This window comes from Spodoptera frugiperda, chromosome 24 (genome assembly GCF_023101765.2).
Source record: "Spodoptera frugiperda isolate SF20-4 chromosome 24, AGI-APGP_CSIRO_Sfru_2.0, whole genome shotgun sequence".
Lineage (NCBI taxonomy): Eukaryota > Metazoa > Arthropoda > Insecta > Lepidoptera > Noctuidae > Spodoptera > Spodoptera frugiperda.
Window position 1 is genome coordinate 3,445,577 of NC_064235.1, and position 26,339 is coordinate 3,471,915.

Below are 26,339 nucleotides of genomic sequence, written 5' to 3' on the forward strand. Positions count from 1 at the left end.
TATGTTATGAGTCCCAAAAAAAATTGCAAAATATGGGAATCGAACCAGAAATTTTGCACTCTACTAATGAGAGGTTGAGGTAGATTTTGTTTTTATTTTTTAAACGTAGCCCCACTGGACCCACACAGGGCCCAGTAGGGCTGATGCCTGATCCGGAGCTGCGGACTACCTAGTGGGTTTACCGGGGCTCCGGCTCGAACGGCAGAAGTAGGAACGGGGTGGTTTTTAGTCAGTAAGAGACTGACACTCTCGCCTGTCGCCTCCCACAAGGCGGGAGAAATCATAGGGTGATTTTCCCCCTCAAAAAAAAGAGCCTTTTATTTGCCAGACCACCATAGATGAAGCCCCAGTAGCGCTGCCTGATCCGGAGCTGCGGGTAATGTAACAGGTTACCGGGGCTCTGGCTCAAAGCACAAGTAGGAACGGGGTTGTTTTTTAGTCAGTAAGAGTCTGACACTCCCTCTCGCCTCACACAAGGCGGGAGAAGTCACTGGATGATACTCCCGCTAAAAAAACCTAGACGATAGACACATTCTGTAGGAAAGAAATGGAACTTAGTCTCATAAGTTCACATACACACGATACTCGAACCCGGAACAACAATTTGTAAACACACAGAGTTGCTCCGTGCGGGTATCTAACCCGCTACACATTGGACGGCATCCAGTTGCCCAATCAGCGCGCCAACCGTGCAGACATAACTGTAGTTTTTAACCGACTTCAAAGAAAAAGGTTCTCATTTTGACCTATGTATGTATGTTTGCAACATCACGCCTTTTATTCCCGAAGGAGTAGGCAGAGGTGCACATTACGGCACGTAATGCCGCTATACAATATACATCCACTTTTCACCATTTGTGTTATAAGTCCCATGTAATAGAGGGTGTTATAACATAATAAATCAAATAATTTTGTCTTTGACTTTGAAATAAAACACGTATATTTTAAAAAGTTATTTACTAACGAAATAACAGATTACATTCACATTATAACAGGCCTATACATACAACTATATACATACAATAAAATAATGCATTTCTCTTTGCATTGCACCGAACATTGAAAAAAATGTTTCGAAAAAAATACGTTTATACAAAAATCGCTTTTTCGATCTTTCCTTGAGTACCGGGGATTCGTGTTATGGCAAACTGGGACTCCTCAATCACCCTAAGGACAGAGGCTTAATTAATAAAACTATTTTCAAAATATAGGGTGACTGGTAATTAGTGAACGATATTTAAACACGTGATTGTACTCATGATTACAAACAACTTTCCCGAAGAAACTTTAATTGTATAATTATTGTTTTTATTTTTATCACAATAACAAAGTAAAGTAAGTAAACTTCCAAAATACCTACCTAGTTACTAGTCTTCCTATAACGCGGGCGCGGGCGCCTCGCTGCTAACAGCTGATCATGCGAAAGCAAGCGCGCGCGAAATTTTTAATTTTGTTATTGTGATAAAAATAAAACTAATGAGTACACGAAAAAAGTTTCTTTGGAAAAGTTGTTTGTAATCATGAGTACAATCACGTGTTTAAATATCGTTCACTAATTACCAGTCACCCTATATAACTATCGTGGACATACTAAATTAATAACATAATACGACTTACTCTTATACTAACTTTTCGAGGACGCTCGATTAATTTCAAAGAGGTTATGAGTCCTTATCATGGTCTGAAACTACTCGAGTGTTCTACTCGAATTGGTTACGTGAGTAACGACCCAATATTGAAATGCTAGTCAATTTTAAGTTGTACTTATATATCGTGCTATCTCTGTCACTTTATATATAATTTATAGAGACAGAACTATTATTGAGAGCTCGTACATTCAGAGAGAAACATAAGTCGTATTATGTAATTAAATTTTAGGTTAAGAAAGGATTGTCATAAGCACTCAGAGACATTTAATGATTACTTAAGCTATTCCTTAGTAAGAATATTCATAGAAAACGATTGCTAAGGAATGGGTTAAGTAACCATTAAATGACTCTGACCAAGTCGCGCAACCATACAGAGAGACGCCAGAACAAATACTAGAGTTGACTCGGTCGCCGGCAACTAGTTGCGCCACCATGTTGCCAACAGTTGAGACACCAAGTTGACCATTATTGCGTTGGTTGCGCGACTTAGTCGTAAACTACGGTGGTCTAATAGGGTAGATGACTAATTTCTATTTTAATATCCGTCTTGTAGATTATTTTAAAACATTAGACATGTATTTTTTATTTTCTTACAGAAACAAATACTTTTGAAGATATATCGATTTGAAATATCGCGAGACGTCACTTCTAGGTAAGTTTTATACGTAGAAATGACGTATTTGCTCTTCTAAACATTGATTCGTTTTATCTAAGTATTGTTATCTTATATGACAAAATAGAAAAATACGTGTCTAATATTTTTTCATTACCTAACTGACGGACTAAATAGATGTTTTAATTTTCATACCCCGTCATCATCCCTATTATTGGGGATTTTAAATGGGTTAATGATTTAAAAAATGGGAGGGAAATATGTTTGGCCGTTAGTAATTTTCGCCTCAATAACTAGTGTTAGTAAAGACAGTATTCTACAACATACATTGTAGGTAAATAGGTTTTATGTTATTTTCCTTAGGGGCCATCTATTAATTACGTCACACCTTAAGGGGGTCGACGAAGTGTCACTTTATGTGACAAGGGGGGGGGGGTCTTAAATTTCGTGACGTCACATTTCAATTATTATAATCTAACTGTTAAAACACGAATTTGAAACTATTTTCTAAACTAAAAAAAATCTAGATGTAAAATTATAAAATGTGACGTCACACTAGGGGGGGTCTCAGAAATGTGACCAATTGTGACAAGGACGGGGAGGGGGGGGGGAGTAAAAAATCATGAAATTCGTATGACGTAATTTATGGATGGCCCTTTATGGTCAGTACAAGAATTGTATTAAATTAAGCATTTTACACTCCGTGGGAAAGGTAGGGATTAGCAAGTAAAGCCGGGTGAGTTTGTTAGTATCAGGCAAGCTATTTATACAAATTAAATTAAAATTAAATTTAACAACTTCGCCGTTTAACGTTATACATTTTTTGTTTAACAAAATTTTCTTTTAATTTTTTTATCTTTTTATACAATATTAGTTTTTTCTCACTATTTACATGACATATCATCTAAAATAATTAATCTAATGCATTTTGCGTTTTACGTAAATAAATGTTTTCTCTGTTAAACTTAATATATTAAAAAATAAATTCAGTACTGTTCCTAACAAGCTACATGTACGGCGTGAAACTAAAGGTAAGCGTCCATAAGCCCGCATCGTACGCATCGCACGCATCGGACGAATCGCATCAAACGGATTAATTTTTCAGACTGCGTCCATTGTATCGACAGCGTTCGGATTGCCGACGCAAGTATCAGCAATCGGATTGCCGATCCCACTTTCACTCGGATTTTTGGCATCGGCATTCCGTATGACGTCATCGGTACGCATCGCATGTCAGCATTGCCGATGAACGCTTACCTTAAAAATTACTTTATGTAACTATACTCTCAAATATGAGTTAAAAATGTTTCCCAAACTAAATATATAGCTACTAAAATACCTAAGAATTACATATCGCAGTAGAATTTTCAATATTCAATTGTTACATGTGTATAATATATGAAATCATATTATCATCGTGTGCTTAGAAAATAGTTACTGCGATATATGTATGTGTAAAAACTAAATTAAAATTGCATCTACATGTATAATTAAACAACAATATACAAAACCTTTATAAAGGAAGACTAAATGCTAAAAAAATAAAAGCTATGTTGCATTGCTTCTGTGTTTGATCCTAGATACCTAAACTATTGTTCGTAGGTTTCCATACTTTAAATTCTTTGGTTTTTTGTGCATATTATATGATATATCGTAAGTGACCCGGTTGTGGCCACTTTAAGAATTTTGTCGACTTTGAGGCTTTCTTAACTTATACTTTTTGTTATCACAAACATATTTCTTGTAAAAAGTCATTTAACATGTATTAACTTTGCCTAAGAAAACCCTTTTTTAAAGAACGTCCAATAGAAAAATAACTGTATAAGAAAGAAAAAAAAGGGGAGTTTGTGCCATTTTTGGCCAGATTCGTGCCATTTGTGGCCACGGTCGTGTGCCAGTTCTGGCCATCAAAAAATACAATAAAGGTAATCAAAATTTATTAATTAAATTGGACATTTTACAAACAATGGTTTTTATTTAGTTTGGAAAATATGAAATATTATTACTTCACTTGAATTTAACTTACAAATAAAGAGATCAACATTTATATGACGTTGGTAAAAGCTGCAAAGTAAACTGACCTCCCCTTTGTGTGAAGGCAATTTATTGCATCTCTGAAAATGAAAAATATGTATTTGTTGATATGTAAAGCCAAGGAAAAAAAGCCACGATAAAATAAAGGGGAAGAAGTCGGGTGTCTGTGTACATTAGTTTTGGCCAGCCATGTGGCCAAAGATGGAGAAATTCATAATTTTGTCTCCATTAGTGGCCACCTTCTAATAACCGCACTTCAGAAATATATGGCGACAAAATAACTTTAGTTTCACTTAGACAATATATTCTTCATGTAGTATTAACATAAACATCCAAACAATAAGCAAAGATTTAAAAAATAAAAACCAAATCCTCACCCGCTCGCCTTAGCCTTTTTGTTAAGATCTTAACAATTTCACTCTCAACTAAAAAGAATGCTTTGTTGCATCGAAGTGAAGCTTGACACATCAAAGCTGCCAACGGTATCAGTGTCTCCAATATTCAATATTTTAAATACTGTACATCACAGAGTAATTTATTTGTCCATGACTTAGTTATAAATATTTGAAGGTCCAAATGGCCACAAAGGGGTCGGTGGCCACAACCGGGTCACTTGCCCTAGTATACATATTATATGATATTGAAATCATCACCATGAGGTGACGTCACAGTGGAATACATTTGTACCCCTACTCTTCCCGCGGGTGTAGTAGGCTGAAATTAATACGGTAACCTACATCTATCCAAAATCTATGAATCCGGAGCTGCGGACTACCGAGCGGGTTTACCGGGGCTCCGGCTCGAAAAGCAGGAGAAGGAACGGGGTGGTTTTTAGTCAGTAAGAGTCTGACACTCCCTCTCGCAGCGCCCAAGGCGGGAGAAGTCATTGGATGATTTTCCCCCCTCAAAAATAAAATAATCCAAAATCTATGAATCGATTTTTTGAGTATAAGTATAACTTTTATGGAGTTTCGGTCAAAACTAAATCGTAATCCACAAATTGAAGATTGAGATAGGATTGGGATGTCGAACCATTCTGGTTCACTTCGATCTTTCGAATGGAAAGTTAACTGACATGATCACTAACACTAGTATTAGAACTCAAAACAATATATTTACCATGTTTTTGCAAGTGCCATTATGCCACGGGTGAACTGTCATCCGTGACCATGGCGCTTGCAACATTACCGAAATATCGGAAACTCATAGAAATAGAAAAACATGGTAAATACCCCGTTTCGAGTTCTAATACTAGGGAAAGTTAACACATTGAACGCCACGGTGGTCACCGGTGACCGACGTTAGCGGAGGATTTGCCTTCAACAGTTTTCTATTGGCAGTCAAAGACTTTAGGAATAGCCACCTTTGTCACTGTCACATATACAACCCACTTTTCACCAATTATGTTATAAATCCAACGTGTTTTAAACTAATTTTATTATGCGGCTTCGCTCGCTTTAGTGACTAAAATTATATTGACTTTTTGTAATAGACTATGTATGTTACATAACACAACACCCCCTTTTTTTTTAAAAAAAAAGCCAAACATTTTTCAATATTTTTAGAAATTATTTCGAGACATTATGTTTTTAGAGCCTGATTCACAATATCTGATAAATACTGCTAATGAATATGAGCCCCTATTGTGGGTTGAAATTAGTCAAGTCACGTCGTCAAACTGTTATTTGAGTACGTTGTAAAACATTATGAATTTACCAGATATTGTGAAAAAGGCATGTAAAGTAGTTAATATTATAAAATCTCATTGGAGAAGGAACCTACTGCTACAATTTTCAAAATTGAAAAATGCCACGCCCAAGAATCGAACTCTTAACTTTGCAATCAATAATTTACAAGCCAGACCAACAATACAGACCTAATATAAAAATCTAATTCATTATTAATTCTAGATATTATTATTTAATTTTAATTTAATAATTGAAATTCTACGATTTTTTTTAAATAAATATACTTTTCTTAAAAATCTTTCCTACGATCAAACTGGACTCCATCTGCGCAGTTACTGTGATTTTTTTCAAAAAATTACAGTAACACACTAACCGACTCGGGAATCAAACTTTGATACTAACGTTCTCTTGCTTGCAACTTTCTAAACCAACATGGGCAGTGACATTATAATATGCAGTTTATTTTTATTGCAACGTCACGCCTTTTATCCCCGAAGGGGTAGGCAGAGGTGCACATTACGACACGTAATGCCGCTACACAATGTACACTCACTTTTCACCATTTATAAGTCCCATGTAATAGGGGTGAGTCTATTGCCATATACTGGACACAATTCCAGACTCCGTGCTACTACTGAGAAATTTTCGAGAAGCCGAAATAGGCCAGTAGTATTGCCCGACCCGGGAATCGAACCCGAGACCTCTTCTTATGACCACTCGACCAACAAGGCATGTAGTTTATTTTTCTTAAAAATAGCCAATTTATTATAATGCCTGAAGAGGTAGACTGAGTCGCATATATACAATGTACACCCCCACTTCTCACCAGTTATAAGTCCCATGTAATAGGGGGTGAGCCTATTACTAAACTTTGGACACGATAGGAACAAAATCTTATTATGTACATTAAATTGTAGGACCTATTTCATAAGGTCATAAAGTCGCATAACCTGGTATTAACTTTGTCGCGCAACCATATTGTTGACGACCACCAGATATCGCGCGAATTATTGTGTTCATGGTAAACATTTTGTTTGGCAACATGGTTGCATAAAAATGTTGCGGAGTTGATCGCGCCATGCTGCAGAGTTGACGCCCGGCGAGCGAAAACATCAGTTTATATTAGTTTAAACAAAGTTTTCAGCGGCATTCTCGCTATTCATCAACAACGTTGATCAACTGTTGCTAAGCAAAATGTTTACCATGAATACGAGGCTTTAAACGATAGCGTACAACTAACTGGGTTGCACGACTCATTGTCAACTTTGTCGCGCAACCATATAGTTGACGGCAACCAGATAGTCGCGCAACTAAACGATAGCGTACAACTAACTAAGTTGCACGACTCATTGCCAACTATAAATATAAATAGTCGCGCAACTATAAATTTTGTATCAAAGTGAAATATGGCAATTATGGCAGTTTTTATCAACCACCTCATAAAGTATCTCTTACTTAATAGTTATTTAGTGTGACGTAGCACTTAAACTAATCCGGAGCTGCGGACTACCTAGCGGGTTTACCGGGGCTCCGGCTCGAAGGGCAGAAGTAGGAACGGGGTGGTTTTTAGTCAGTAAGAGTCTGACACTCTCTTTCGCCTCGCCCAAGGCGAGAGAAGTCATTGGATGATTTTCCCCCTTCAAAAAAAGCACCTAAACTAATACCTTACCTGTGTAGGTAAGTGTCACTTATTCATAAGTTGGTGAAAACCAAATTTCATTTAACTTAGGAGTACCTTAAAATAGGGTAGATGACTAATTTTTATTCTAATGTCCGTCTTGTAGATTATTTAAAAATATTACACACGTATTTTTTATTTTCTTACGGAAACATATACTTTCGGAGATATATCGATTTGAAATATCGCGTGACGTCACTTCTAGGTACGTTTTATACGTAGAAATGACGTATGTATTTGCTCCCACTCCAAAACTTTGATTCGTTTTATCTAAGTATTGTTATCTTAAATGACAAAATAAAAAAAATACGTGTCCAATATTTTTTCATTACCTAACTGACGGACTAAATAGATTTTCAATTTTCATACCCCGTCATCATCCCTATTTAAGAGAATTATAATTCATTTAAATTGTATGAGCTATCGGCCCCCGTATAGTCCGAAAGTGATCGATCGAGCTCGAAACACGACTTTTCAACAACATTTCAATTTATTTATAATTAATTTTAATTTATAATTATTACACTTAAATTACAACATTTTGACTCATTGTCACATATTTGTATATTAGTGCTTAAAATGCACCTTATCGCTCAAGAAATAGGGTTAATATTGCATTAGCAAACAGTTCATAGAAGATAGAATTTTTAAACAATTAATATAAGAGACCCAGTGTTCTTTAAAAATATAATTTCATCGGTTGTTAAGCAAAATTGAACCTTAATGCAAGGTTTTAAAGTTATTTATACAACACTTATAATAATATTATTTGTCAATTTTTTTTTGTTAGTTGGTCATCGTCTAATCTGTGAATTGTACTTTTTGTATGTTGAACTGAAATTTCAAAGAAATATTTATTTTACTTAAAATGTATTAGGAACTTTGTGATCTAAGTACTATAATAATAAAGGTGAAAATTGCTTAGCCCGCGTTCCCAGGCTACTTTTTGTTAGGCAAACGAGCAGACGTATCACCTGATGGTAAGCGATCAGCGCCGCCCATGGACACTTGAAACACCAGAGGCGTCACAAGTGCGTTGCTGGCCTTTTAAAAAGGACTAATATAATTTGTTTGTTAGATTCAAAACTAACAATGTCATGTGTTTTTTAAATGATAACTCATACAAGTTTTCATGTTAAAGAGAAAATAATTATATTTGTTTAATGTCTACTACTAAAGCACACCCAAGCGTTAATTTACCAATTAATTTATTTTGTTATAAATTGTAGTTAAGTTTATCAAGTTTGTTTGGAAAATGAAATAAAAACGAATCTCTCTCGCCATCAAACTAAAAAGTTTGGCGAACTAAACTGTATTGAAATTTGTGTTAAATAAAATATCGTCACAAAAAAGTACAATCAGCAAAATTGACGGTGACCGAGTACTTAGTCTCTTACATCGTTTGTATATAGGTAGGGCTACACATCGTCCTATGCTAACCAGAATAATAAACTAACTAGTCTTGGTTACTCGAAACCTACCAACGGCAAGTACCAATGTGACTTTTTCCCAGTTATATGTACTTTCTAAGATTATTTAGACACCACTGACAAACGGTGAAGGAAAGCATCGTAAGGAAACCTGAAAGACAAGTTTGAAAATCGCCAACCCGCATTGAGCAAACGTGGTGATTAATGCTCAAACCTTCTGTGTAAAGAGAGGTCTTTGGTCAACAGTGGCCACTTATAGGCTGTTGATGATAAATATCGACGATTAAAAGGAAATAGGGTATAAGCGACATTTTGGTCAAAAATGAGTTTATTATGCTATCCTACGTAAAATTTTCCGCTCTTTCGAATGCGCTTACTCTCATGGCTCTACGATGACATTTTAGGCGTTTATACCCTAGCAAAAAAAAAACATTTTCCTAGTATTCTTTCGACGACCGACGAGTTTAAACGGCTCTCCTGAACATTTCATTTTTTGTCGCTTATACCCTATTTCCTTTTATGGCCAATTCCAATAACCTACCTATCGGTAGATTTGCCTACCAGAGGTAGAATTTTGACACATTTTGTATGGAGCTTATGTCAAAATACTATCTCTAGTAAGCAAATCTACCGATAGGTAGGTTATTGGAATTGGCTGTTAACCGTCGTTATGCAAACTGATTGTCGAAAGTAGGGAGAGATTACATAAAGCGAGACCATGGTAAACTGGTGTTGTATAGGTCGATATGTAGCCGTATGTAGTTTGATTTTAAACAAAATAATAGAATGGGTACAAATATCGCCACCACCCACCAGTTTTTGGTTCCTCCTCTTCTTTGGGGGTCTCCGGCTCCGGAGTTAGGGGTTGGGTCTCCTGGAAAAAAAGTAAATAAGTACAAACTCAAAGTTTTTTTTGTTTTTTTTTATAGTTGCCCCACATTGGGATTTTCTCCTGTGTCGTGGGTGCGTTTACAAACATACAATTTCACATACACATGAAACCCAGACCCGAAAAAACAATTTGTGGATCACACAAAGAGTTGCTCCGTGCGGGAATCGAACCCGCTGCACGGCAGCCAGTTGCAAGGTCAAATCATTTATTCTAATTAAACTATATGATTAGGTACTTTTGAAACGTCAACAAACAAAGAAATAAATAATAGTCTGTCAGTCTGTCCGTCAGTGAAGCTCGGTGCTCATTCCAAAATGTAGCTTCGAATGGAGAAGAACGAGCAAGAAACTCCATTATTAGCTTCTGTCATAAGTGTGGGAGAGCCATGCGTCACATGATACTACGGCCTCACAGAAAACTGACGTGAAATAACATTTGCGTTGTGTCATTGAGGTTACCGGAGGCCGAAGTCCCCCTTCTATCCTCCCTATCTCCAATCTATATATTAATACGAGATGCAAAAACTTTGGCCCCCTTTTTACGACAATTGCGTGGAGTAGGAGCATAAAATTTGGTACACTTATAGTTTATGTGTAGGAGAAGTTGTGAACGCTAATATTTTTCAAAAATAATGCTTATAAAGTACATTAAATCAATAAATAAAACATTACACACACTACCATGCATAGTATCTGATCTTATTTGACAAAATGTCAAAATATTATAAAATGATATTCTCACGTCTCATATGAATAAAGTTTTCCTGTTCATGATGCGCCGGAATATATTAATTTGAATTTTACAAAACTAATAGCAATTCGTTAAATAAAAATTATCCTTGAACGTATGTTAAGTGGTATTGTAAATTAAATCGTATATGGTCGAATTTCGACCACTAGGCGACCACTAGTTTAATATAGATTAACGAGTTTAAAGGAACGCCCTCTGTTAGTTAACATACTACATATACAAAGAAAAATAATTCATTAAACTCACATTATGAACATCTTTAAGTTCAGCGCCGACATTTTCCTTCACCTTGCCGGACAGCTGTGCCACCTTGGCCTCAGGCTGGTGCGGCAGCGTCGACACTACGTCCGTCTGCGTGCTCTGATCTCGGGTACAGTCCGACTTCTCTAGCTCCGGACCCGTTTGGGATGACTGTAGATAGAAATAATCAAGTTAAAATTATTATTATTATCCGTCTATTAAAACAAAAATAAAAATATTAACGCGCATAGCTTCTAAACGACTGCACCAAATTGAGCATGTGTGTGTGTGTGTGCGAGAGAGAAAGAGATAGACGGAGAGAGAGAGAGAGAGAGAGGAACGAAGTTCGCCGGGTTAGCTTACTAATTATTAATAAATTACTTTAGGGAACAGAGTTCAAAGTGTTTTAAGAAAAGGAGGATCTTTCTATACATGTTTATTCGCATGTACACTTATGACAATTTATGATTTATGTCATCCGTTAATCATCATAATCTCTATAGATTATGTGCGGGAATCAAAACTGCAACACATTGCATCGCTTGGCAGCCAGTGTCTCAGTCAGAATAGAATCGTATGTCGACGTAACTAAGGTTCATATTAGCTCACCTTCACACATCGCTGACAGTGTCCCGGTCACAATTGAATCTTATGTCGACGTAACTAAGGTTGATATTTGCTCACCTTCATATCTTCCTCATTGACGATGCCTGCAGTCTGCTCCTCGTCCGGCTCGTCTCTAGCGAACGGTATGAACTCCGGTAGATCCTGAAACCAGTAGAAAATTACATACATACATACATTCATATCGTCACGCCTTTAATCCCCGAAGGGGTAGGCAGAGGTGCACATTATGGCACATAATGCCATTGTGTACACCCACTTTTCACAATTTAGGTTGTAAGTCCCATGTAATAGGTGGTGAGCCTATTGCCATATACCGGGCACATTTCCAGACTCCGTGCTACCACTGAGAAATTTTCGAAAAACCGAAAAAAGCCCAGTGATACTTCGCCCGACCCGGGAATCGAACCCGAGACCCCTTGCCCGGCAGTCGCAGTTGCAACCACTCGGTCAACGAGGCAGTCAGAAAATAATATAGTAGAGCGTTAGCGTTGCGTGGGATTTCATAGTTTGAAGTTTTCAAAAGGAATAAAACAATTTTAATGAAACTGCATACTCAAATATCATTATATTGAGGTTTAAGTAGTTGAAAACATTATCGAGCAGTTATAAGTGTTATTTTAATTATGTAGGTATACGTTTGTATACCTACATAATTAGAAAGAGGTGAGAGTGAGAAAGAGAGAGAGAGAGAGTGACAAAACTGTCACTCTCTCTCTCTCTTTCTCACTCTCTTTTTCAGTCTCCCTCTTTCTTACTCTTACTCTCACTCTCACTCTATTTTTCACTCTCGTTCTCTTTTTCGATCTCTTTCTCGCTCTCAGTCTCACTCTCTTTCTTACTCTCACACTCTTTCTCACTCTCACACTCTTTCTTACTCTTACACTCTTTCGTAATCTTACTCTCATTCTCTATCTCTATCTCTTTTTCTTTCTCCTTACATACAAATACAAACTTTCGCATTTATAACATTAGTAAGAATTAGAATTGAAACTTAAACCGGGATATTTACCATGTTTTTTAATCACCAGTTCATTCGTGATCATGGCGCTTGCAACAGTGCCGAAATATCGGAAACTCATATATATTGAAAAAGGGGCCGTTCAAGTATTACGTAAGCAGATTTATTGCAATTATTTACCCCCCATCCCCCTTGTCAGCAAAAGTAAGCAAAGCTCTTACCCCTCCCCCCATGCTTACGTAAACATTTGTCAATTAATGTATTGTTTTTTTAATTTTATAATGTTATAATTATAATTTGAAAAATAAGAAAATAGATTTAGGATAGAGATTATATTTTACTGAAACGGTATTCAACATAGAGTAAAGGACAAAAATATTATATCTTACTAACATAACAAACTTATTTTAAATTTTTGGTACATATATTAAATTCAAATTAACAGTCTTCAGTCCATGAAACCCGAATCCATGATTCTAAGTTTTCGATGACATTGGATTGCTTCGATTGCTGCTCAGTGTTGTGAGTCTGCTCGCTTTCATCCGATTTTGGAATGTCTACGTCATTCTCATCGAGCCATTCAACATCATGGTGCTCTAAATTTTGAATAATGCACATCAGTTCATTAGCACGACGAGCAGCGACTCTTACAGGTCTAACTTTCCTATCAGTGTGCGTGTTTACTTTCTTATGGATCTTTTCGATGTGACGATTTAGTGACTTGACGGAAGCATGATAAAGACCACACGTTTTGCATGTTCGACTTGATAGCCTCAATTGTACCGTCGGACAAAAATAATCGTATGGCATTTGCAGGAAATCTTTGAGTGAAGCACTTAAGCGTAGAGCTAAATTGACTGGAAGATTAAGAAATTGCCCTCCTTCATCTAAAACCAAGTCATCAACTGTTTGTTTTACTTTTACAGGTGGTGGAAGAAACCTGTTGTCTAGTAATCTAAATAGTCCACTTCTTGGACGACAGCATTCTGTATTTCTACATTTTACAATTTGGAGCAAGTATTGGCTTTCACGCACATGTTCTGAATACCATTTATAAATGTCTGGAAAATCAGGAAGATCTTGTTCACCTGCCCCAACATATTTTGCATTAACATTATAGCCATCAATTTCCATTGAACTCCATACTTCAGCTAATACTTTTCCTGCAAATTCGAAATTAGATCTTTCTAAATGTTCATCAATTGTAACGCCACGTTCATCCAAATGAGACCCAAAATGGTCATGAGGCAATATTAAACCAGCCAGTTCCCGACTAAGAGGAGCCATTCTGCGCTCTACTCTGTTATACGCACTTCTTCCGGGAGCATTGGTAGCTAAAAACAATGCATCGAGATCATGTCGCTTAAAGTGTTGTATAGCAAACCCTATGACTTTTTGATAACGCGGATTTTCATCTGGCCCTCCATCAACCGTCATGATTACCACTGGTTTTACTAGTCCATGGTCAGTTTTAGCTAATGGTCGAAACTCTTCAAGTTCGAGAAGCGTCTCGAAATCCTGAGCATGAGTATTAGCAGTAGATGAACTATGCTTTCCACTTCGAATAGCGATGTATGTTGGTCCAGAATATCCAACGGCTTGCGGTTGTCCTAGCATATTGGAAGTGATTTTGATACCAGCATAAACAGATGGTATTAATTTATGACGCTCAGCGATTACCCAATCGTGATCAGGCAATTTGATTCTATATTCCATGTGCATTAGAAGAGGTGCTTGCTTATTTGCCGCAGTTACGCCAATAGGGACTCGAGCTTTATCATCTTGAGATATGAAAAATACTTGATCTGGTCCTAGTATGGATGCTATGTTCTCTAAATAATGGATTGATGTTTCAGCGAACTTGCTATCTAAGTGGCTCTTGTGGTGATCAGTTTGAGCCCGAATGAGCTTAACAGGGACTGTCGATACATGTCTTCGTCCCTCTGCAGAATTAGATTTTCTGGGAATCAAACGAAGATATGTCCCACTGCGACTAATGTCAAATCCCATTTTACGTAATTCTTGTGTGAGTTCATCAAGAGTTTTTACGCTGCGAATTGATTCCGTTCGTCTTCTATCATCTGCTGCACTCCCAAATAAAGCTATATCCGCGATTGTTTTCAATAGTAAAGGTTGATTGCTTTCAAGATTAGGACGTCCCACTGAATCCCTCAGAGATAGTCTTTTTTTCATTTCTGGATTTTCATGACAAATATCTTCTAACTTTCTTTTCATACCATCCCTGTGTTTCTTCTGGGCAACTGCGTTTTGAACCTTCCTGTTTAAAGACTGTTTTGCTGTTTTTATTTCCTCGCGCAACTTAATGATCTGTTTATCAACTTCAGCACGGATTGACATAGTATCTCTGGCAGAATACAAAGCATTCAAATTTTTTTCGAGTAGAGCAATCTTATTTTTCATAGCTTCCTGAGAAGGTTTTGGTCTCTGTTTATCTGTATTTTTATTAATTTCGCATTGCTGTTGTGATTCATTACCGGTTTTTATTTTATCTTCTTCCTGTTTTTTAATATTTGAAGCTGGCTGTGTAATTTGTGTTTTTTCTGCAGGTTTACAGGTTGCCTAAAAATAAAAACTTTCTATGGGTTCTGCTAAAGATTCTCTTATTAAGCTACATAAATACAAAGTATGGCAATAAATATGGTAAATACAAAACCCTATGGCTTTAAATCTAATATCTTTAAACGAGCAAATCGTTCCGGTCACAAAATACAGGGTGTTATAGTCTATTCAAGTAGGTATTTAAAAGAATATAAACAATCTTGATATGTCTTTTTATTGAAATATGCAATTATAAAATCAGATATCTGTAAAGGTGCGTACAGACATCGCGAGGCTTGCGCCGCGAATGGTTCGTCTCGCATACATCAACCTGAGGCATGCTACGGCACATGTATACGTGCGAACCATTCGCGGCGCACGCCTCACGATGTTTGTACGCACCTTTATGTATTTACAGAAAAGCAATTTCTTAATATTGGTTGAGTTTTTAAATGAATCACAACAGATTTTACACAGTTTACAATTTTAAACCACATATTTCAATAAAAAGACATATAAAGATTGTTTACATTCTGTTAAATACCTATTTGAATAGAGTATAGTTTTCTGTAGGTATATAATATATATGTATAAAACTGACATCCTGTATTTTGTGACCAATTGACGGAATCAATTATAAGAAATAAATCTATATAATGAATATTACCTCTATACTTTAAGATAGGCCATAATATTTTCTAATTAGCAAAGAGAAACTTTTTGGCGATTTCTAATATTTCTAGTAGGTACCTAAAATGATTTCGTCACTCACCTTAGAAAAAAATGTAGTAAATTGGATTTATTCTTAGTCGCTGCTTGCAATTCTTCTTCGATTCTCTTAGATACAATAATATCTAGTTCCTTGTCGGATTTTGCTTGTAATTTATAATTTCGCCACACTTCGTTAACTAACTTTTGTACATTTTGTACTTTCGTACTTGTATGAGATTTTTTAAAACTTTCAAACAATTTTTGGTATAACTTGGATTTGTCTATTTGAAATGACATCTTATTTAAACATTAAACTTTGGATAATGGAATGAATGGTAACACAAATGTTAACTTGCTTTACTATGCTTACAATACGTCTACTCGCTATAGCAGCCAAACGAAACAATACACTGATAGAGGAAATTTAGACAAGTGAACAGCGCGCGGTAATTCCCTTACTCGGTTCTAAAGCGAGTAGGGGAATTACCGCGCACTGTTCACTAAATGTATGTATTACTTGCGGGAATCCCCGAAAATGCTTTTCGTTTTCAAGCAAAGACAATGTGTGGGTTGCCATTCGTGTAAAAAAGAAAATAACTACCGATGACGTAATCATCATCTAGACTCCCCTACCCCCATGTCATCCAAAATAAGCAAAGCAAAGACCCCCCGCCCCCCCATAGTGCTTACGTAATAATTGAACGGCCCCAAACATGGTAAATATCCCGGTTTAAGTTTCAATTCTAGTGTTAGTGACCATGTCAGTTTAAAAACTTAGTAAGAATTTAATAAACCCACCTCCTGCTTGTTCCGTCTCCAAGCTCTGTAATCGCAGGCAGCTCGCCGCATGCGCTGCAGGTAGGCGGGGGCGGCGCGCCCCGTCGCCCAGGCGGCCACCGTAGTGGGCATCCCCCCCACCGCCGGCTCGTCGTAGTACGTTAGCACGAACTCCATACCCGCCTGGAGAGAAAAGTGTCTTATAACTTTTTTTTATTGAGCTAAGCCCACCAGCCCCCAATGCACGATTGATGCTGTGGCTGGGCAACTGGCTGCCGCGCAACGGGTAGCGGGTTCAATTCCTACACGGAGCAACTGTTTGTGTGTCCACAAATTGTTATTTGGGGTCTGGGTGTCATGTGCGTGTGAACTTGTATGTTTGTAAACGCACCCACGACACAGGAGAAAATCCTAATGTGGGACAACAATTAAAAAAAAAAAAGAAAAAAGAATGGCCTATCTGGAAGTCATTGGGGGAGGCCTATGTTCAGCAGTGGACGTCTTATGGCTGATATGATGATGATAAAGCCCGACACAACCTCCCAAAACCGCTGCAACTCCTGTAAGTCAGGATCTACAGTAGATAAAACCATGAAGAAAACTTTTTTAAGTATGGGAGAGCCATGCTTCGGCACGAATGGGCCGGCTCGACCGAAGTGATAAAACGGCCTCACAGAAAACCGACGTGAAACAACGCTTGAGTTGTTTCAATTACTTCCCAATCTTCCCAATCCCCGATTCCTCAAAAACCCTTAAATTCCTAACCCTCAAAAGGCTAGCAACACACTTGTAACGCCTCTGGTGTTTCAAGTGTCCATGAGCGGCGGCGATTGCTTACCATCAGATGATCCGTTTACTCGTTTACCGGCTTGTACCATATAACTCTTTTTTTTTACTGTATTTTAAAGATATTTTTAGATAATACTAGCAAACCCGGCAAACTCCGTTTCGCCACCAATAACTTTCCCTGTTTTACTGCTTTTCCCTTGAATTTTTCATGAATTTTCTACTGGTCCGATTTGAATAATTCTCTTTATGTTGAATAGCACCTTTATCGAGTAAGGCTATAGGCTATATAAAACACGCTATGATCAATAGGAGCCGAGCAGAGCGAGTGAAACTGCGCCTAAGTCGCTAGTGAAACATAAATCAAAACATCTTACCTTATCAGGTCCATTCAGGGTTTTAACGACCATATGACTCCAATATTCAGAAACCCGAATGGCATGTTTGGACTCCGGCACCTTCGGGTGTTCACAGGACCGAGACATGATAACATACACCTTATTCTCACACATCTCTCCATCTCTCTCTCTACTACAAGCCTCCATAGCTTTCCGTTTCGCTTTCGAGTGCACACTGGGTCTTTCGGTGTACACTGTCTCATTTCGGGTAACGGTTTGTGACGCCTGAAACAGTCCGTCTTTGTGCGGGAGGCTTTGTGTCGCGACATCGAATTCTTTGTGCCGTCTTATGTATACGTAGTCTCTGTTTGCGAATAGCCTCTGTAAAGTAAATATTGTTTTTTTTTAGTATTAAGTAAAATAAGACTGTATCGTTGGCCGAGTGGTCGTATGACTGCCGGACAAGAGGTCTCAGGTTCGATTCTCGGGGTCGGGCAAAGGATTACTGAGCTTTTTCGGTTTTCGAATATTTTTTTTAGTAATGAAACAAAGAAAGAAAAGCAGTTTGTTTGCACTGCAAAAATAATTAACATAAAGTATTGATCAAAAATAAAATAATAGTAAGATACACGGCGCAAAAAAACCAGTACTCAGCTAAAATGCCAAAATTCTAAAATACTTAAATGTAATAGCACGGAGTCTGGAATTCTACCCAGTATATGGCAACAGCCCCATCTGCGGTGGTCTGATAGCTCTTTAGGGCGCGCGCGGAACGCGACGCGCCGCACGCATGGGTCTGGTTCTGTTCGGGCGGTGAGCTACTCATGCTCGCCGTCCGCAGACCCGCACTTACGGTGGCCGGAGATCTTCGGGATAAAAGACGTGACGTTACGTTATAATTAGAAGACTCACCGGCCACAGCACCTCCCAATGTAACACGGCCTGGTCGGCCAGTCCATTGGCCTTGCGCTCCACGACCGCCAGCGCCGCGACGGCCGCGTCCCACACGGTCCGGTACGCGCCGTCCACTTGCACCGCGGCGAAATCTGATGCTCGCACGTCTAGGTACCTGCCGTATACTGGAAAAAGGGTGGAAATTAAGTTTTTAAACTGACATGGTCACTAACTGCCGCACTCAGGGCAACCCAGCCCTAAGCAATTTTTGATACAAATACTTTACTAAGGAATAGTTTAAGTAATCATTAAATGACTCTGAGTACAGCGGTAAGGGTGTTACCAATCGATCGATAGTAGAATGTATTAGTCGACGTCGATTGATCGTTTCTACCACACCAATCGATCGATAGCCGATAGATACCATCGATCGATGATGGAATGGATTGGTCGATGTCGATCGATAGATTCCAGATCATCGATCGACGGTAGAATGGATTCGTCGACGTCGATCGATAGTTTGTATCATACCAATCGATCAATAACCGATAAATACCATTGATCGATGGTGGAATGGATTGGTCGATGTCGATCGATAGATTCCAGACCATCGACCGGCAGTCGATTGATTGGTAAGTTGATCGGTATCTGTCGATCAATTAAAGCTACCACACACGATCAATGTCGATCAATGTCGACCGATGTCGATTAATGGCATCAATGGACTATCGATCGATAGGTGGGGTAACACACTAACACTATCATTAGAACTTGAGACGGGATATTTACCATGTTTATTTATGTCTACGAGTTTCTATGATCATGGCGCTTGCAACAGTGCCGAAATATCGGAAACTCATACACATTAATAAACATGGTAAATATCCCGTTTCAAGTTCTAATGATAGTCCTACTCGTAAAGTCAAGTGGGGTAGAAAATACTTAAAAATACAGGAAAGCCATACTTCGGCACGAATGGGCCGGCCCGACCGGAGTGATATCACGGCCTCACAGAAAACCGACATGAAACAACGCTTGCGTTGTGTTTCCGTGTGAGTGAGGTTACTGGAGGCTCAATGTCTGCACAATCCTCAATCTCCAAACCCTCAAAAGGCTAGCAGCGTACAAGGTAAGTCCACACTGGTGTTTCAGGTGTCGCATGGATAGCGGCGATTGCTTACCATCAGGTGATCTGCCTATTATTATTTTTTAATGGGACAAGTCCGCCACTATCTCCCATACCGCTACAACTCCTGTAAGCCAGGATGTACAGTAGATACAACCATGAAAACACCGAATCATGAATGATCCGTCTGCTCGTTTACCGGTCTGTACCATAAAACAAAATATCTCGGAGATGACGCTAGATTTGAATAAGCACCACCTCCACCCTTCCCGCGGGTGTCATAACAACCGTCTTTTGACTTTGACTTTGAGTATCATACAATAGATAAACACGTTCTGAACATAGGAACGCTTCCCAAGGCCTCGTGATTTTCCACGTGTTACAAACACATCACCTACAATGCTTATCTATAAAATTATTATGCATCTTATCGATCTGACGTTTGCGTGAATCATCAACAGTCTACGGCAATAGGCTCACTCCCTATTACACAACCCAGGCCCAGTCGGGCTGATGCCGACCCAGAGCTGCGGGCTACCTAGCGGATTACCGAAGCTCCGAAGAAGAAGAGTAGGAACGGGGTAGTTGTTTTAAGTCAGTAAGAGTCTGACACTCCCTCTCGCCTCGCCCAAGGCGGGAGAAGACATTGGACAAAAAGTTCATGATGCGACACAATCTATACTAATATTATAAAGCTGAAGATTTTGTTTGTTTGAACGCGCAAATCTCCGGAACTACTAGGTCCGATTTTAATAATTATTTTTGTGTTGGATGGTGCATTTATCGAGGAAGGCTATAGGCTATAAAACATCACGCTACAATCAATAGGAACTGAGCAGAGCGGGTGAAACCGCGCGAAAGTAGCTAGTGTAGTATATTTCAGTGAATTCTAACCAAGTTTATATTATCAGAGATATGTAATGTGTAGCGATAAGGATAAGATATAAGATAATACACAAATAAACATGTTTACTTTTCTGATTATGACATAACCATGATAGATGATACTTGTATCACAAGGATTTAATACTTCGACGCCGTGTGCTAGCGACAAAGGGCTTAATACGAGTGTTTTACGTTTAACGACATCGAAACGTAGAGCGCGTTCAACGCCCTGATTGGCTAGCTCCAATGAACCAACCAATCAGAGTGCGCATTCGGCGCTCTGATTGGCCGGCGCGAATGAACCAACCAATCACTAACCTTAATTTTTTTTACATTAATTTAACATTTCAATGTCTTCCCCGATCCTTGGTCACAAGTGCTGACTCTCGATGAAAAGGTATTAAGTTCGATACCTCGGTCAAACAACTGTGCCTACCCCGTCGTGGAATAAAAGGCGTGATATTAAGTAGACAGAATTAGATTAACTTACTTTGTAATATTATTTATCTTAGTAGGTAATTACTAGGTAGTACTTTATGATGATTATGTAGGTACTAGGTTGTAGGTGTGTACCTATATTACTAGTGAACTTCGAGGTCAATTACGATAACGTATCAGTAGGTACCCATCGGTTTTGACCGTTATCAGCTCGACCAGAGTAATACCACGGCCTCACAGAAAACCGACGTGAAACAACGCTTGCGTTGTGTTTCGTTGTATGAGTGAGGTTACTTGACGCCCCAATCACCACCCTTCCCAATCTTTCCAATCCCCGAGTCCCCAACAACCCTTAAATTCCTAATGTTGGCTAACGTTAAATTCCTAAGCGTTGTTTCACGTCGGTTTTCTGTAAGGCCGTGGTATCACTCCGGTTGAGCCGGCCCATTCGTGCCGAAGCATGGCTCTCCCACAGGTACTCAAAAACCAACCCTATTTTTACGATAACAAAGTAGAATCTACTCTACACACATTTATACGCATATAGTTCCAAAGCACCTTTTTCTCCGTATAATAAACCGAGCAATCAAATATCAACCTTATCTTTATTGCACAAAGTTAACTTTGCACACACAACCCAGCTTTTTCGTCTATACAATGAACCATACACTCAAAAACCAACCGTATAGTTATAGAAATAAAGTTGATATTACTCTACCTACCTTTATACGCATATAGTCCCATGCCAGGTTTGTACTCTTTCCTCCATATGATGACATCCTCAGCCTCCATATAGGGCACCCAACCGTCCGGAGACTCCGCCGGCATCTCTGATACTTTGCATCTGAAAATGTTATATAGGTTGACTGGTCATTAGTGAACGATATTTAAACACGTGATTGTACTCATGATTACAAACAACTTTCCTAAAGAAACTTTTTTTGTATACTTATTAGTTTTATTTTTATTATTTCCCATCTTCGATTTCGAAATTTTGTTGTTTGTATGATAAAAATAAAAGTAATGAGTATACAAAAAAAAATCTGAACGCCGATCTAGTGTTTCTAGTGTCCATGGGCGCGCTGATTGCTAACCATCAGGGGCCTTAGTCTGATTACAATTGTGTCAGAATGGTCGATCATTGATCAGTGCAAGAGGGACGGAGCTATGAAGGTTGTAAGCTCCATCTCTCTCGCACTGCTCAGTATCGACCATTCTGACACAATTGTAAAGCAGATAAGGCCCCAGGTGACTCGTCTGCTCGTTTGCAAACTATTCCATAAAAAAGACACACTTACGAGCAGTACGGTACTCCGGGCTGCTTCTTCTCAATGACTAGCCTCTTTCCACAACCGATGCAGAACAGTGTGTTCCTCGACAGCATCTCCACTCCCTCCAGCTCTGATACCAAGGCCTGGGTGGAAAGAAAACATTTATTAACCAACTAGCTTCGCCTGTGAAAAAGCTTACTTGCTTATCTGTTATTCTAGACCCTAATCTGCCCCTGTACCAAATATCATCCGGATATACACACAAACTCATAAACATTCGCATTTATAACATTAAGGTAAACTTACCATTAGGGCCCACATCGTATGCATCACAAGCCACAGGCGGATCACAGTCAAAAATAAATTTTCCGTATCAGTAAGCGTTTACCTTCAAACGTTCAGATTAGCAAGCATCAATTACTCGAAAGGGTGGATTATGGATCTTGTCATCCCCAAATCCCCAATAATATATGTTTAATGGGAGGGCTGATTGCTTACCTTCAAGTGATCCTCCGCTCTCTCTCATTTGGACTGACTTATACTGTAAAAAAGATTCAGCCCAGTTTAGAGAAATACATAGGTATAGTATGTTATTGTTTAGAAAACATTCTAAGATGAAGAACTTATAATAAACAAGGCAGTAACACTATTAACTGATGATAAATGAGTATAGTTAGTTACTGAAACTGGGTGTATAATGAAATATCAATTCTATTACAATAAAAGGAGATCAGCTAAATGACTGACCCAGGCATAATAACAAGAATACGAATGTTCACGCTAATATATAAGTGAATATTAATTCATAAGAATAAGAATAATAATTCATAAGTGAATATTTAAATGATACGGGTATCATTTAAATATTCACTTATGAATTATTTTGTGTTTAACTAATTCTTATAACTTGGTGAACAAAAATTAACAAAAATAAGTTTCATAATTGATTTTTTTCTGTTGTGGTTTGACTTGACAACACGGAAGTAAGTACTGCAAGCTATTATTAGGACATTAGTTTCCCCGAAAATCAATTCGAAATAATTAAACGAACATCAATTTTTAATAACGGTAATATAATGACTTTTTTCTGAAACTTGATGTAAATGTTTTGATCGACACAAAATATATATTTTGCATAAGATTGCACAATCTTACTATATATTTTGTGTCTGTCCTTGGTTACTTTGTGTTCATTATCTAGTATAAGCAGAACTGTTTACCTATCTACCTCATATATAAATAACTTTCGGCTTAGGTACCTCAAAACGCCTTGGAAAAGTTCAGAGCAATGTTATATTTTGAAGTTTTTGTAACGTTGTTTGACGTAGGAGCGCTACTTTATTTTCAGGATTGCGCAGATATGCCAAGTTTCTGGACCTTCTTAACTACAAAATATCAATCTTTAATTATGCGGCTTTATTTATTGCTAGGTACCATATTTATTCAATATTTATTTGTACGGGTTACGACGTCCATACTTTGGTTTAGCCATGTCCTTTAAGTTGATTACGGAATGGAAGTATCTAAAAGATCCCGAGTCTACCAATTAATGGTAAAGTTTCAATGAAAACTGAACACTACATATAGGCAATAGAGCAGGGGTGGCCAACTTATATGTACTCGCGATCGACTTTTTTTTCTTAAAGTTCCTCGCGATCAACTTTTTTTCTAAAAGTTCCTCACGATCGACCTTTTATACAAAATATTTATGTGTGTGTGTATACTTTAGTACCAAAAATTTTGAAGATTTTTCTTAATTTCTGGTCCGCGATCGGTCAAAAATGCTTTAGGGATCGACCGGTCGATCGCGATCGACCTGTTGGCCACCCCTGCAATAGAGTATACTTTGTATTGGCTCATACATATTTCCTCTTGCAATGATATAATTTAGTTTTAATTAACACTACAGTCTAGTAACCATTTGCTAACAATACAAATGTAAACTAAGAATTAGATTACAAAGAAATATGAGCAGCCAAACATACAAATTTACATACACATCACACCCAGAACAACTAACTACTTGTGAATCACAAAAAGAGTTGCTCCGTGCTGGAATCCAACCCACTACATTATAATATTACGTGGCCATCCAATATTATACTTTTTCCACAACTACCTCCATTTCAGATATAAGGGCTTCATTTGTAGAACAGACCTCATTAAAACTGTTTAACATAACATATATTTTTACATATTACTAGTATAATATTTAAATACCAGTAAAACAATTTTGTTAGGAGACCTACCTACATATTATCAAAATATGTCAAGAGGTAATAGTTTAAAAGTATTTATTTAACTAATATAACTGAATTAATAGGGAAAGAAAAGAGAATAAGAAAATAAAAAATATGTGTCTAATGTTTTAAAATAATCTACAAGACGGACATTGAAATAAAAATTAGTCATCTACCCTGTATTATTGTCTTCTTTATAATATACCCTTACTGAAGCTTAGTGAACATAATTTGGCATAATTAAATTCAACAAAACCAAAGATAATATTTTTTTACTTTAGAGTTGCTCAAATATGGACAAAGGCAGTTTAAAAATAAGAACAAAGACAACTCAACTTTGTTTTTTTGAACTTTTATGTAGAAAACAAAGAAATATAAAAACAACAATATTGTAGAATAACAGCAGTTTATTGAACTGTCTTTTGTATGTAAACATATAGTGTGAATCATTTATTTTTATATTTGACCTTGAGACAAGTAGAACATTTTACATTTCAGTATTTTTCCTAAGATTTTTTTAAAAACAACAAAGCACCATCACCACAGATAATGGCTTTGTTTTTATCTACTTCCTGCATTTTGTGGCAAAGGTAATATGTATATACAGCCAAAATATAAGATAAAAAAAAATATGGTTTTGAATTTTAGTTTTGTAACGAAATACAAAATGTTTGTTGTAATGAATTCATAACAATTGCAATATTTACTATATTATTTTGGCGCATTTATAATAAAGGGCATAGGTGTTATGACTGATTTACTATCTAATAAGAACCTAATAAGAATAAAAAATAGAAAAATAGATGTAACACAAAAACAGGTTATAAGAATACCTGTAATTCCTCATCTGTAATATTTTTGTCGCAGCTGACTGGGGTATCATCTTCGTTATCTCCGTCACGAGCCTTATAGGCAGCAGTAGCTGATATTAGCAGAGTTCTTCTCGGTCGAAAGAATGTTTGTTTGAATCTCTGTATCACTTCCCTTACACTGCGATCTCTCCTACACCTTCTAACCACCGTACTCACTATATTACACCTTGTCCAAGCACTCCACACGCGAAAATCCCTCAAAATAAACCTGAAGGCAGACATTCTACCAACTTCTTTTTTACCTAAATTCGCCAAAAACCCATCGTACCAGATCCATTGCTTGAACAGATATCGAGACGTTACCAAGTAGCGAAACTGTACGGTGTTGTTTAAGGCCTGTTGTGGTAATACAATTTGTTTTAATTTACTACATAACATCTCGGGAGCGATTGCGAAATTATAACCTCACTTTGGTCGTCTGATTGAATGACATTGAATAGTGATGCGCTTAGTTTACTAAAACTGGATAACTGGAAAAACATGTGTGCTTTGCGTAATCAATGTTTTGATAAGATAATCGTCTACTTTCTCAGTGCACTAAAGTGAATGTTATGTTAGCATTTTAGTTAAGTCTTAACGTTGTCGATCTTTTCTTAATAAGATAGAGTTATGTCCATATTTCATTGTGGCGAATATAATATGATAGTTATCTACATTATATTATCATAAAACTGAATCCAAAACTTTAAGAAATTTTAAATTTCGCGGGCATCCCCCTTAATGTATAAAGGTGATGAAAATAATAAAGGTGATGAAAAAGCACTAAGCCCAGGTTATAGATTTTGTTCAACTTTTATTTCTGTAAAATAAGAAAGTAAAGTAAGATGAAAGTGAAATAAATATTGGTAGATTTCGTTCATCGAGTATACATATTACAGTTTCA

At 37.5% G+C, this 26,339-nt stretch overlaps 1 protein-coding gene across 2 annotated transcripts; it reads right to left on the reverse strand.

Annotated features, from left to right (window-relative positions):
* Positions 1–942: 942 nt before the first annotated feature.
* LOC118278678 (stAR-related lipid transfer protein 7, mitochondrial) lies at positions 943–25,901 on the reverse strand. Of its 2 annotated transcripts, XM_050703590.1 has the most exons (10): positions 25,418–25,901; positions 22,372–22,487; positions 21,796–21,917; positions 18,643–18,809; positions 17,770–18,111; positions 16,628–16,789; positions 11,659–11,742; positions 10,981–11,145; positions 9,906–9,966; positions 943–1,167 (listed from the first exon to the last, which is right to left on the reverse strand). In XM_050703590.1, exons 1-10 carry the CDS (start codon positions 25,832–25,834, stop codon positions 1,163–1,165), a joined length of 1,641 nt encoding a protein of 546 aa, XP_050559547.1. In that variant the 5' UTR covers positions 25,835–25,901; the 3' UTR covers positions 943–1,162. The 2 variants fall into 2 exon arrangements, with proteins under 2 accessions (XP_050559547.1, XP_050559546.1); XM_050703589.1 differs by lacking the exon at positions 943–1,167 and having other exon boundaries at positions 7,464–9,966.
* Positions 25,902–26,339: the final 438 nt, after the last annotated feature.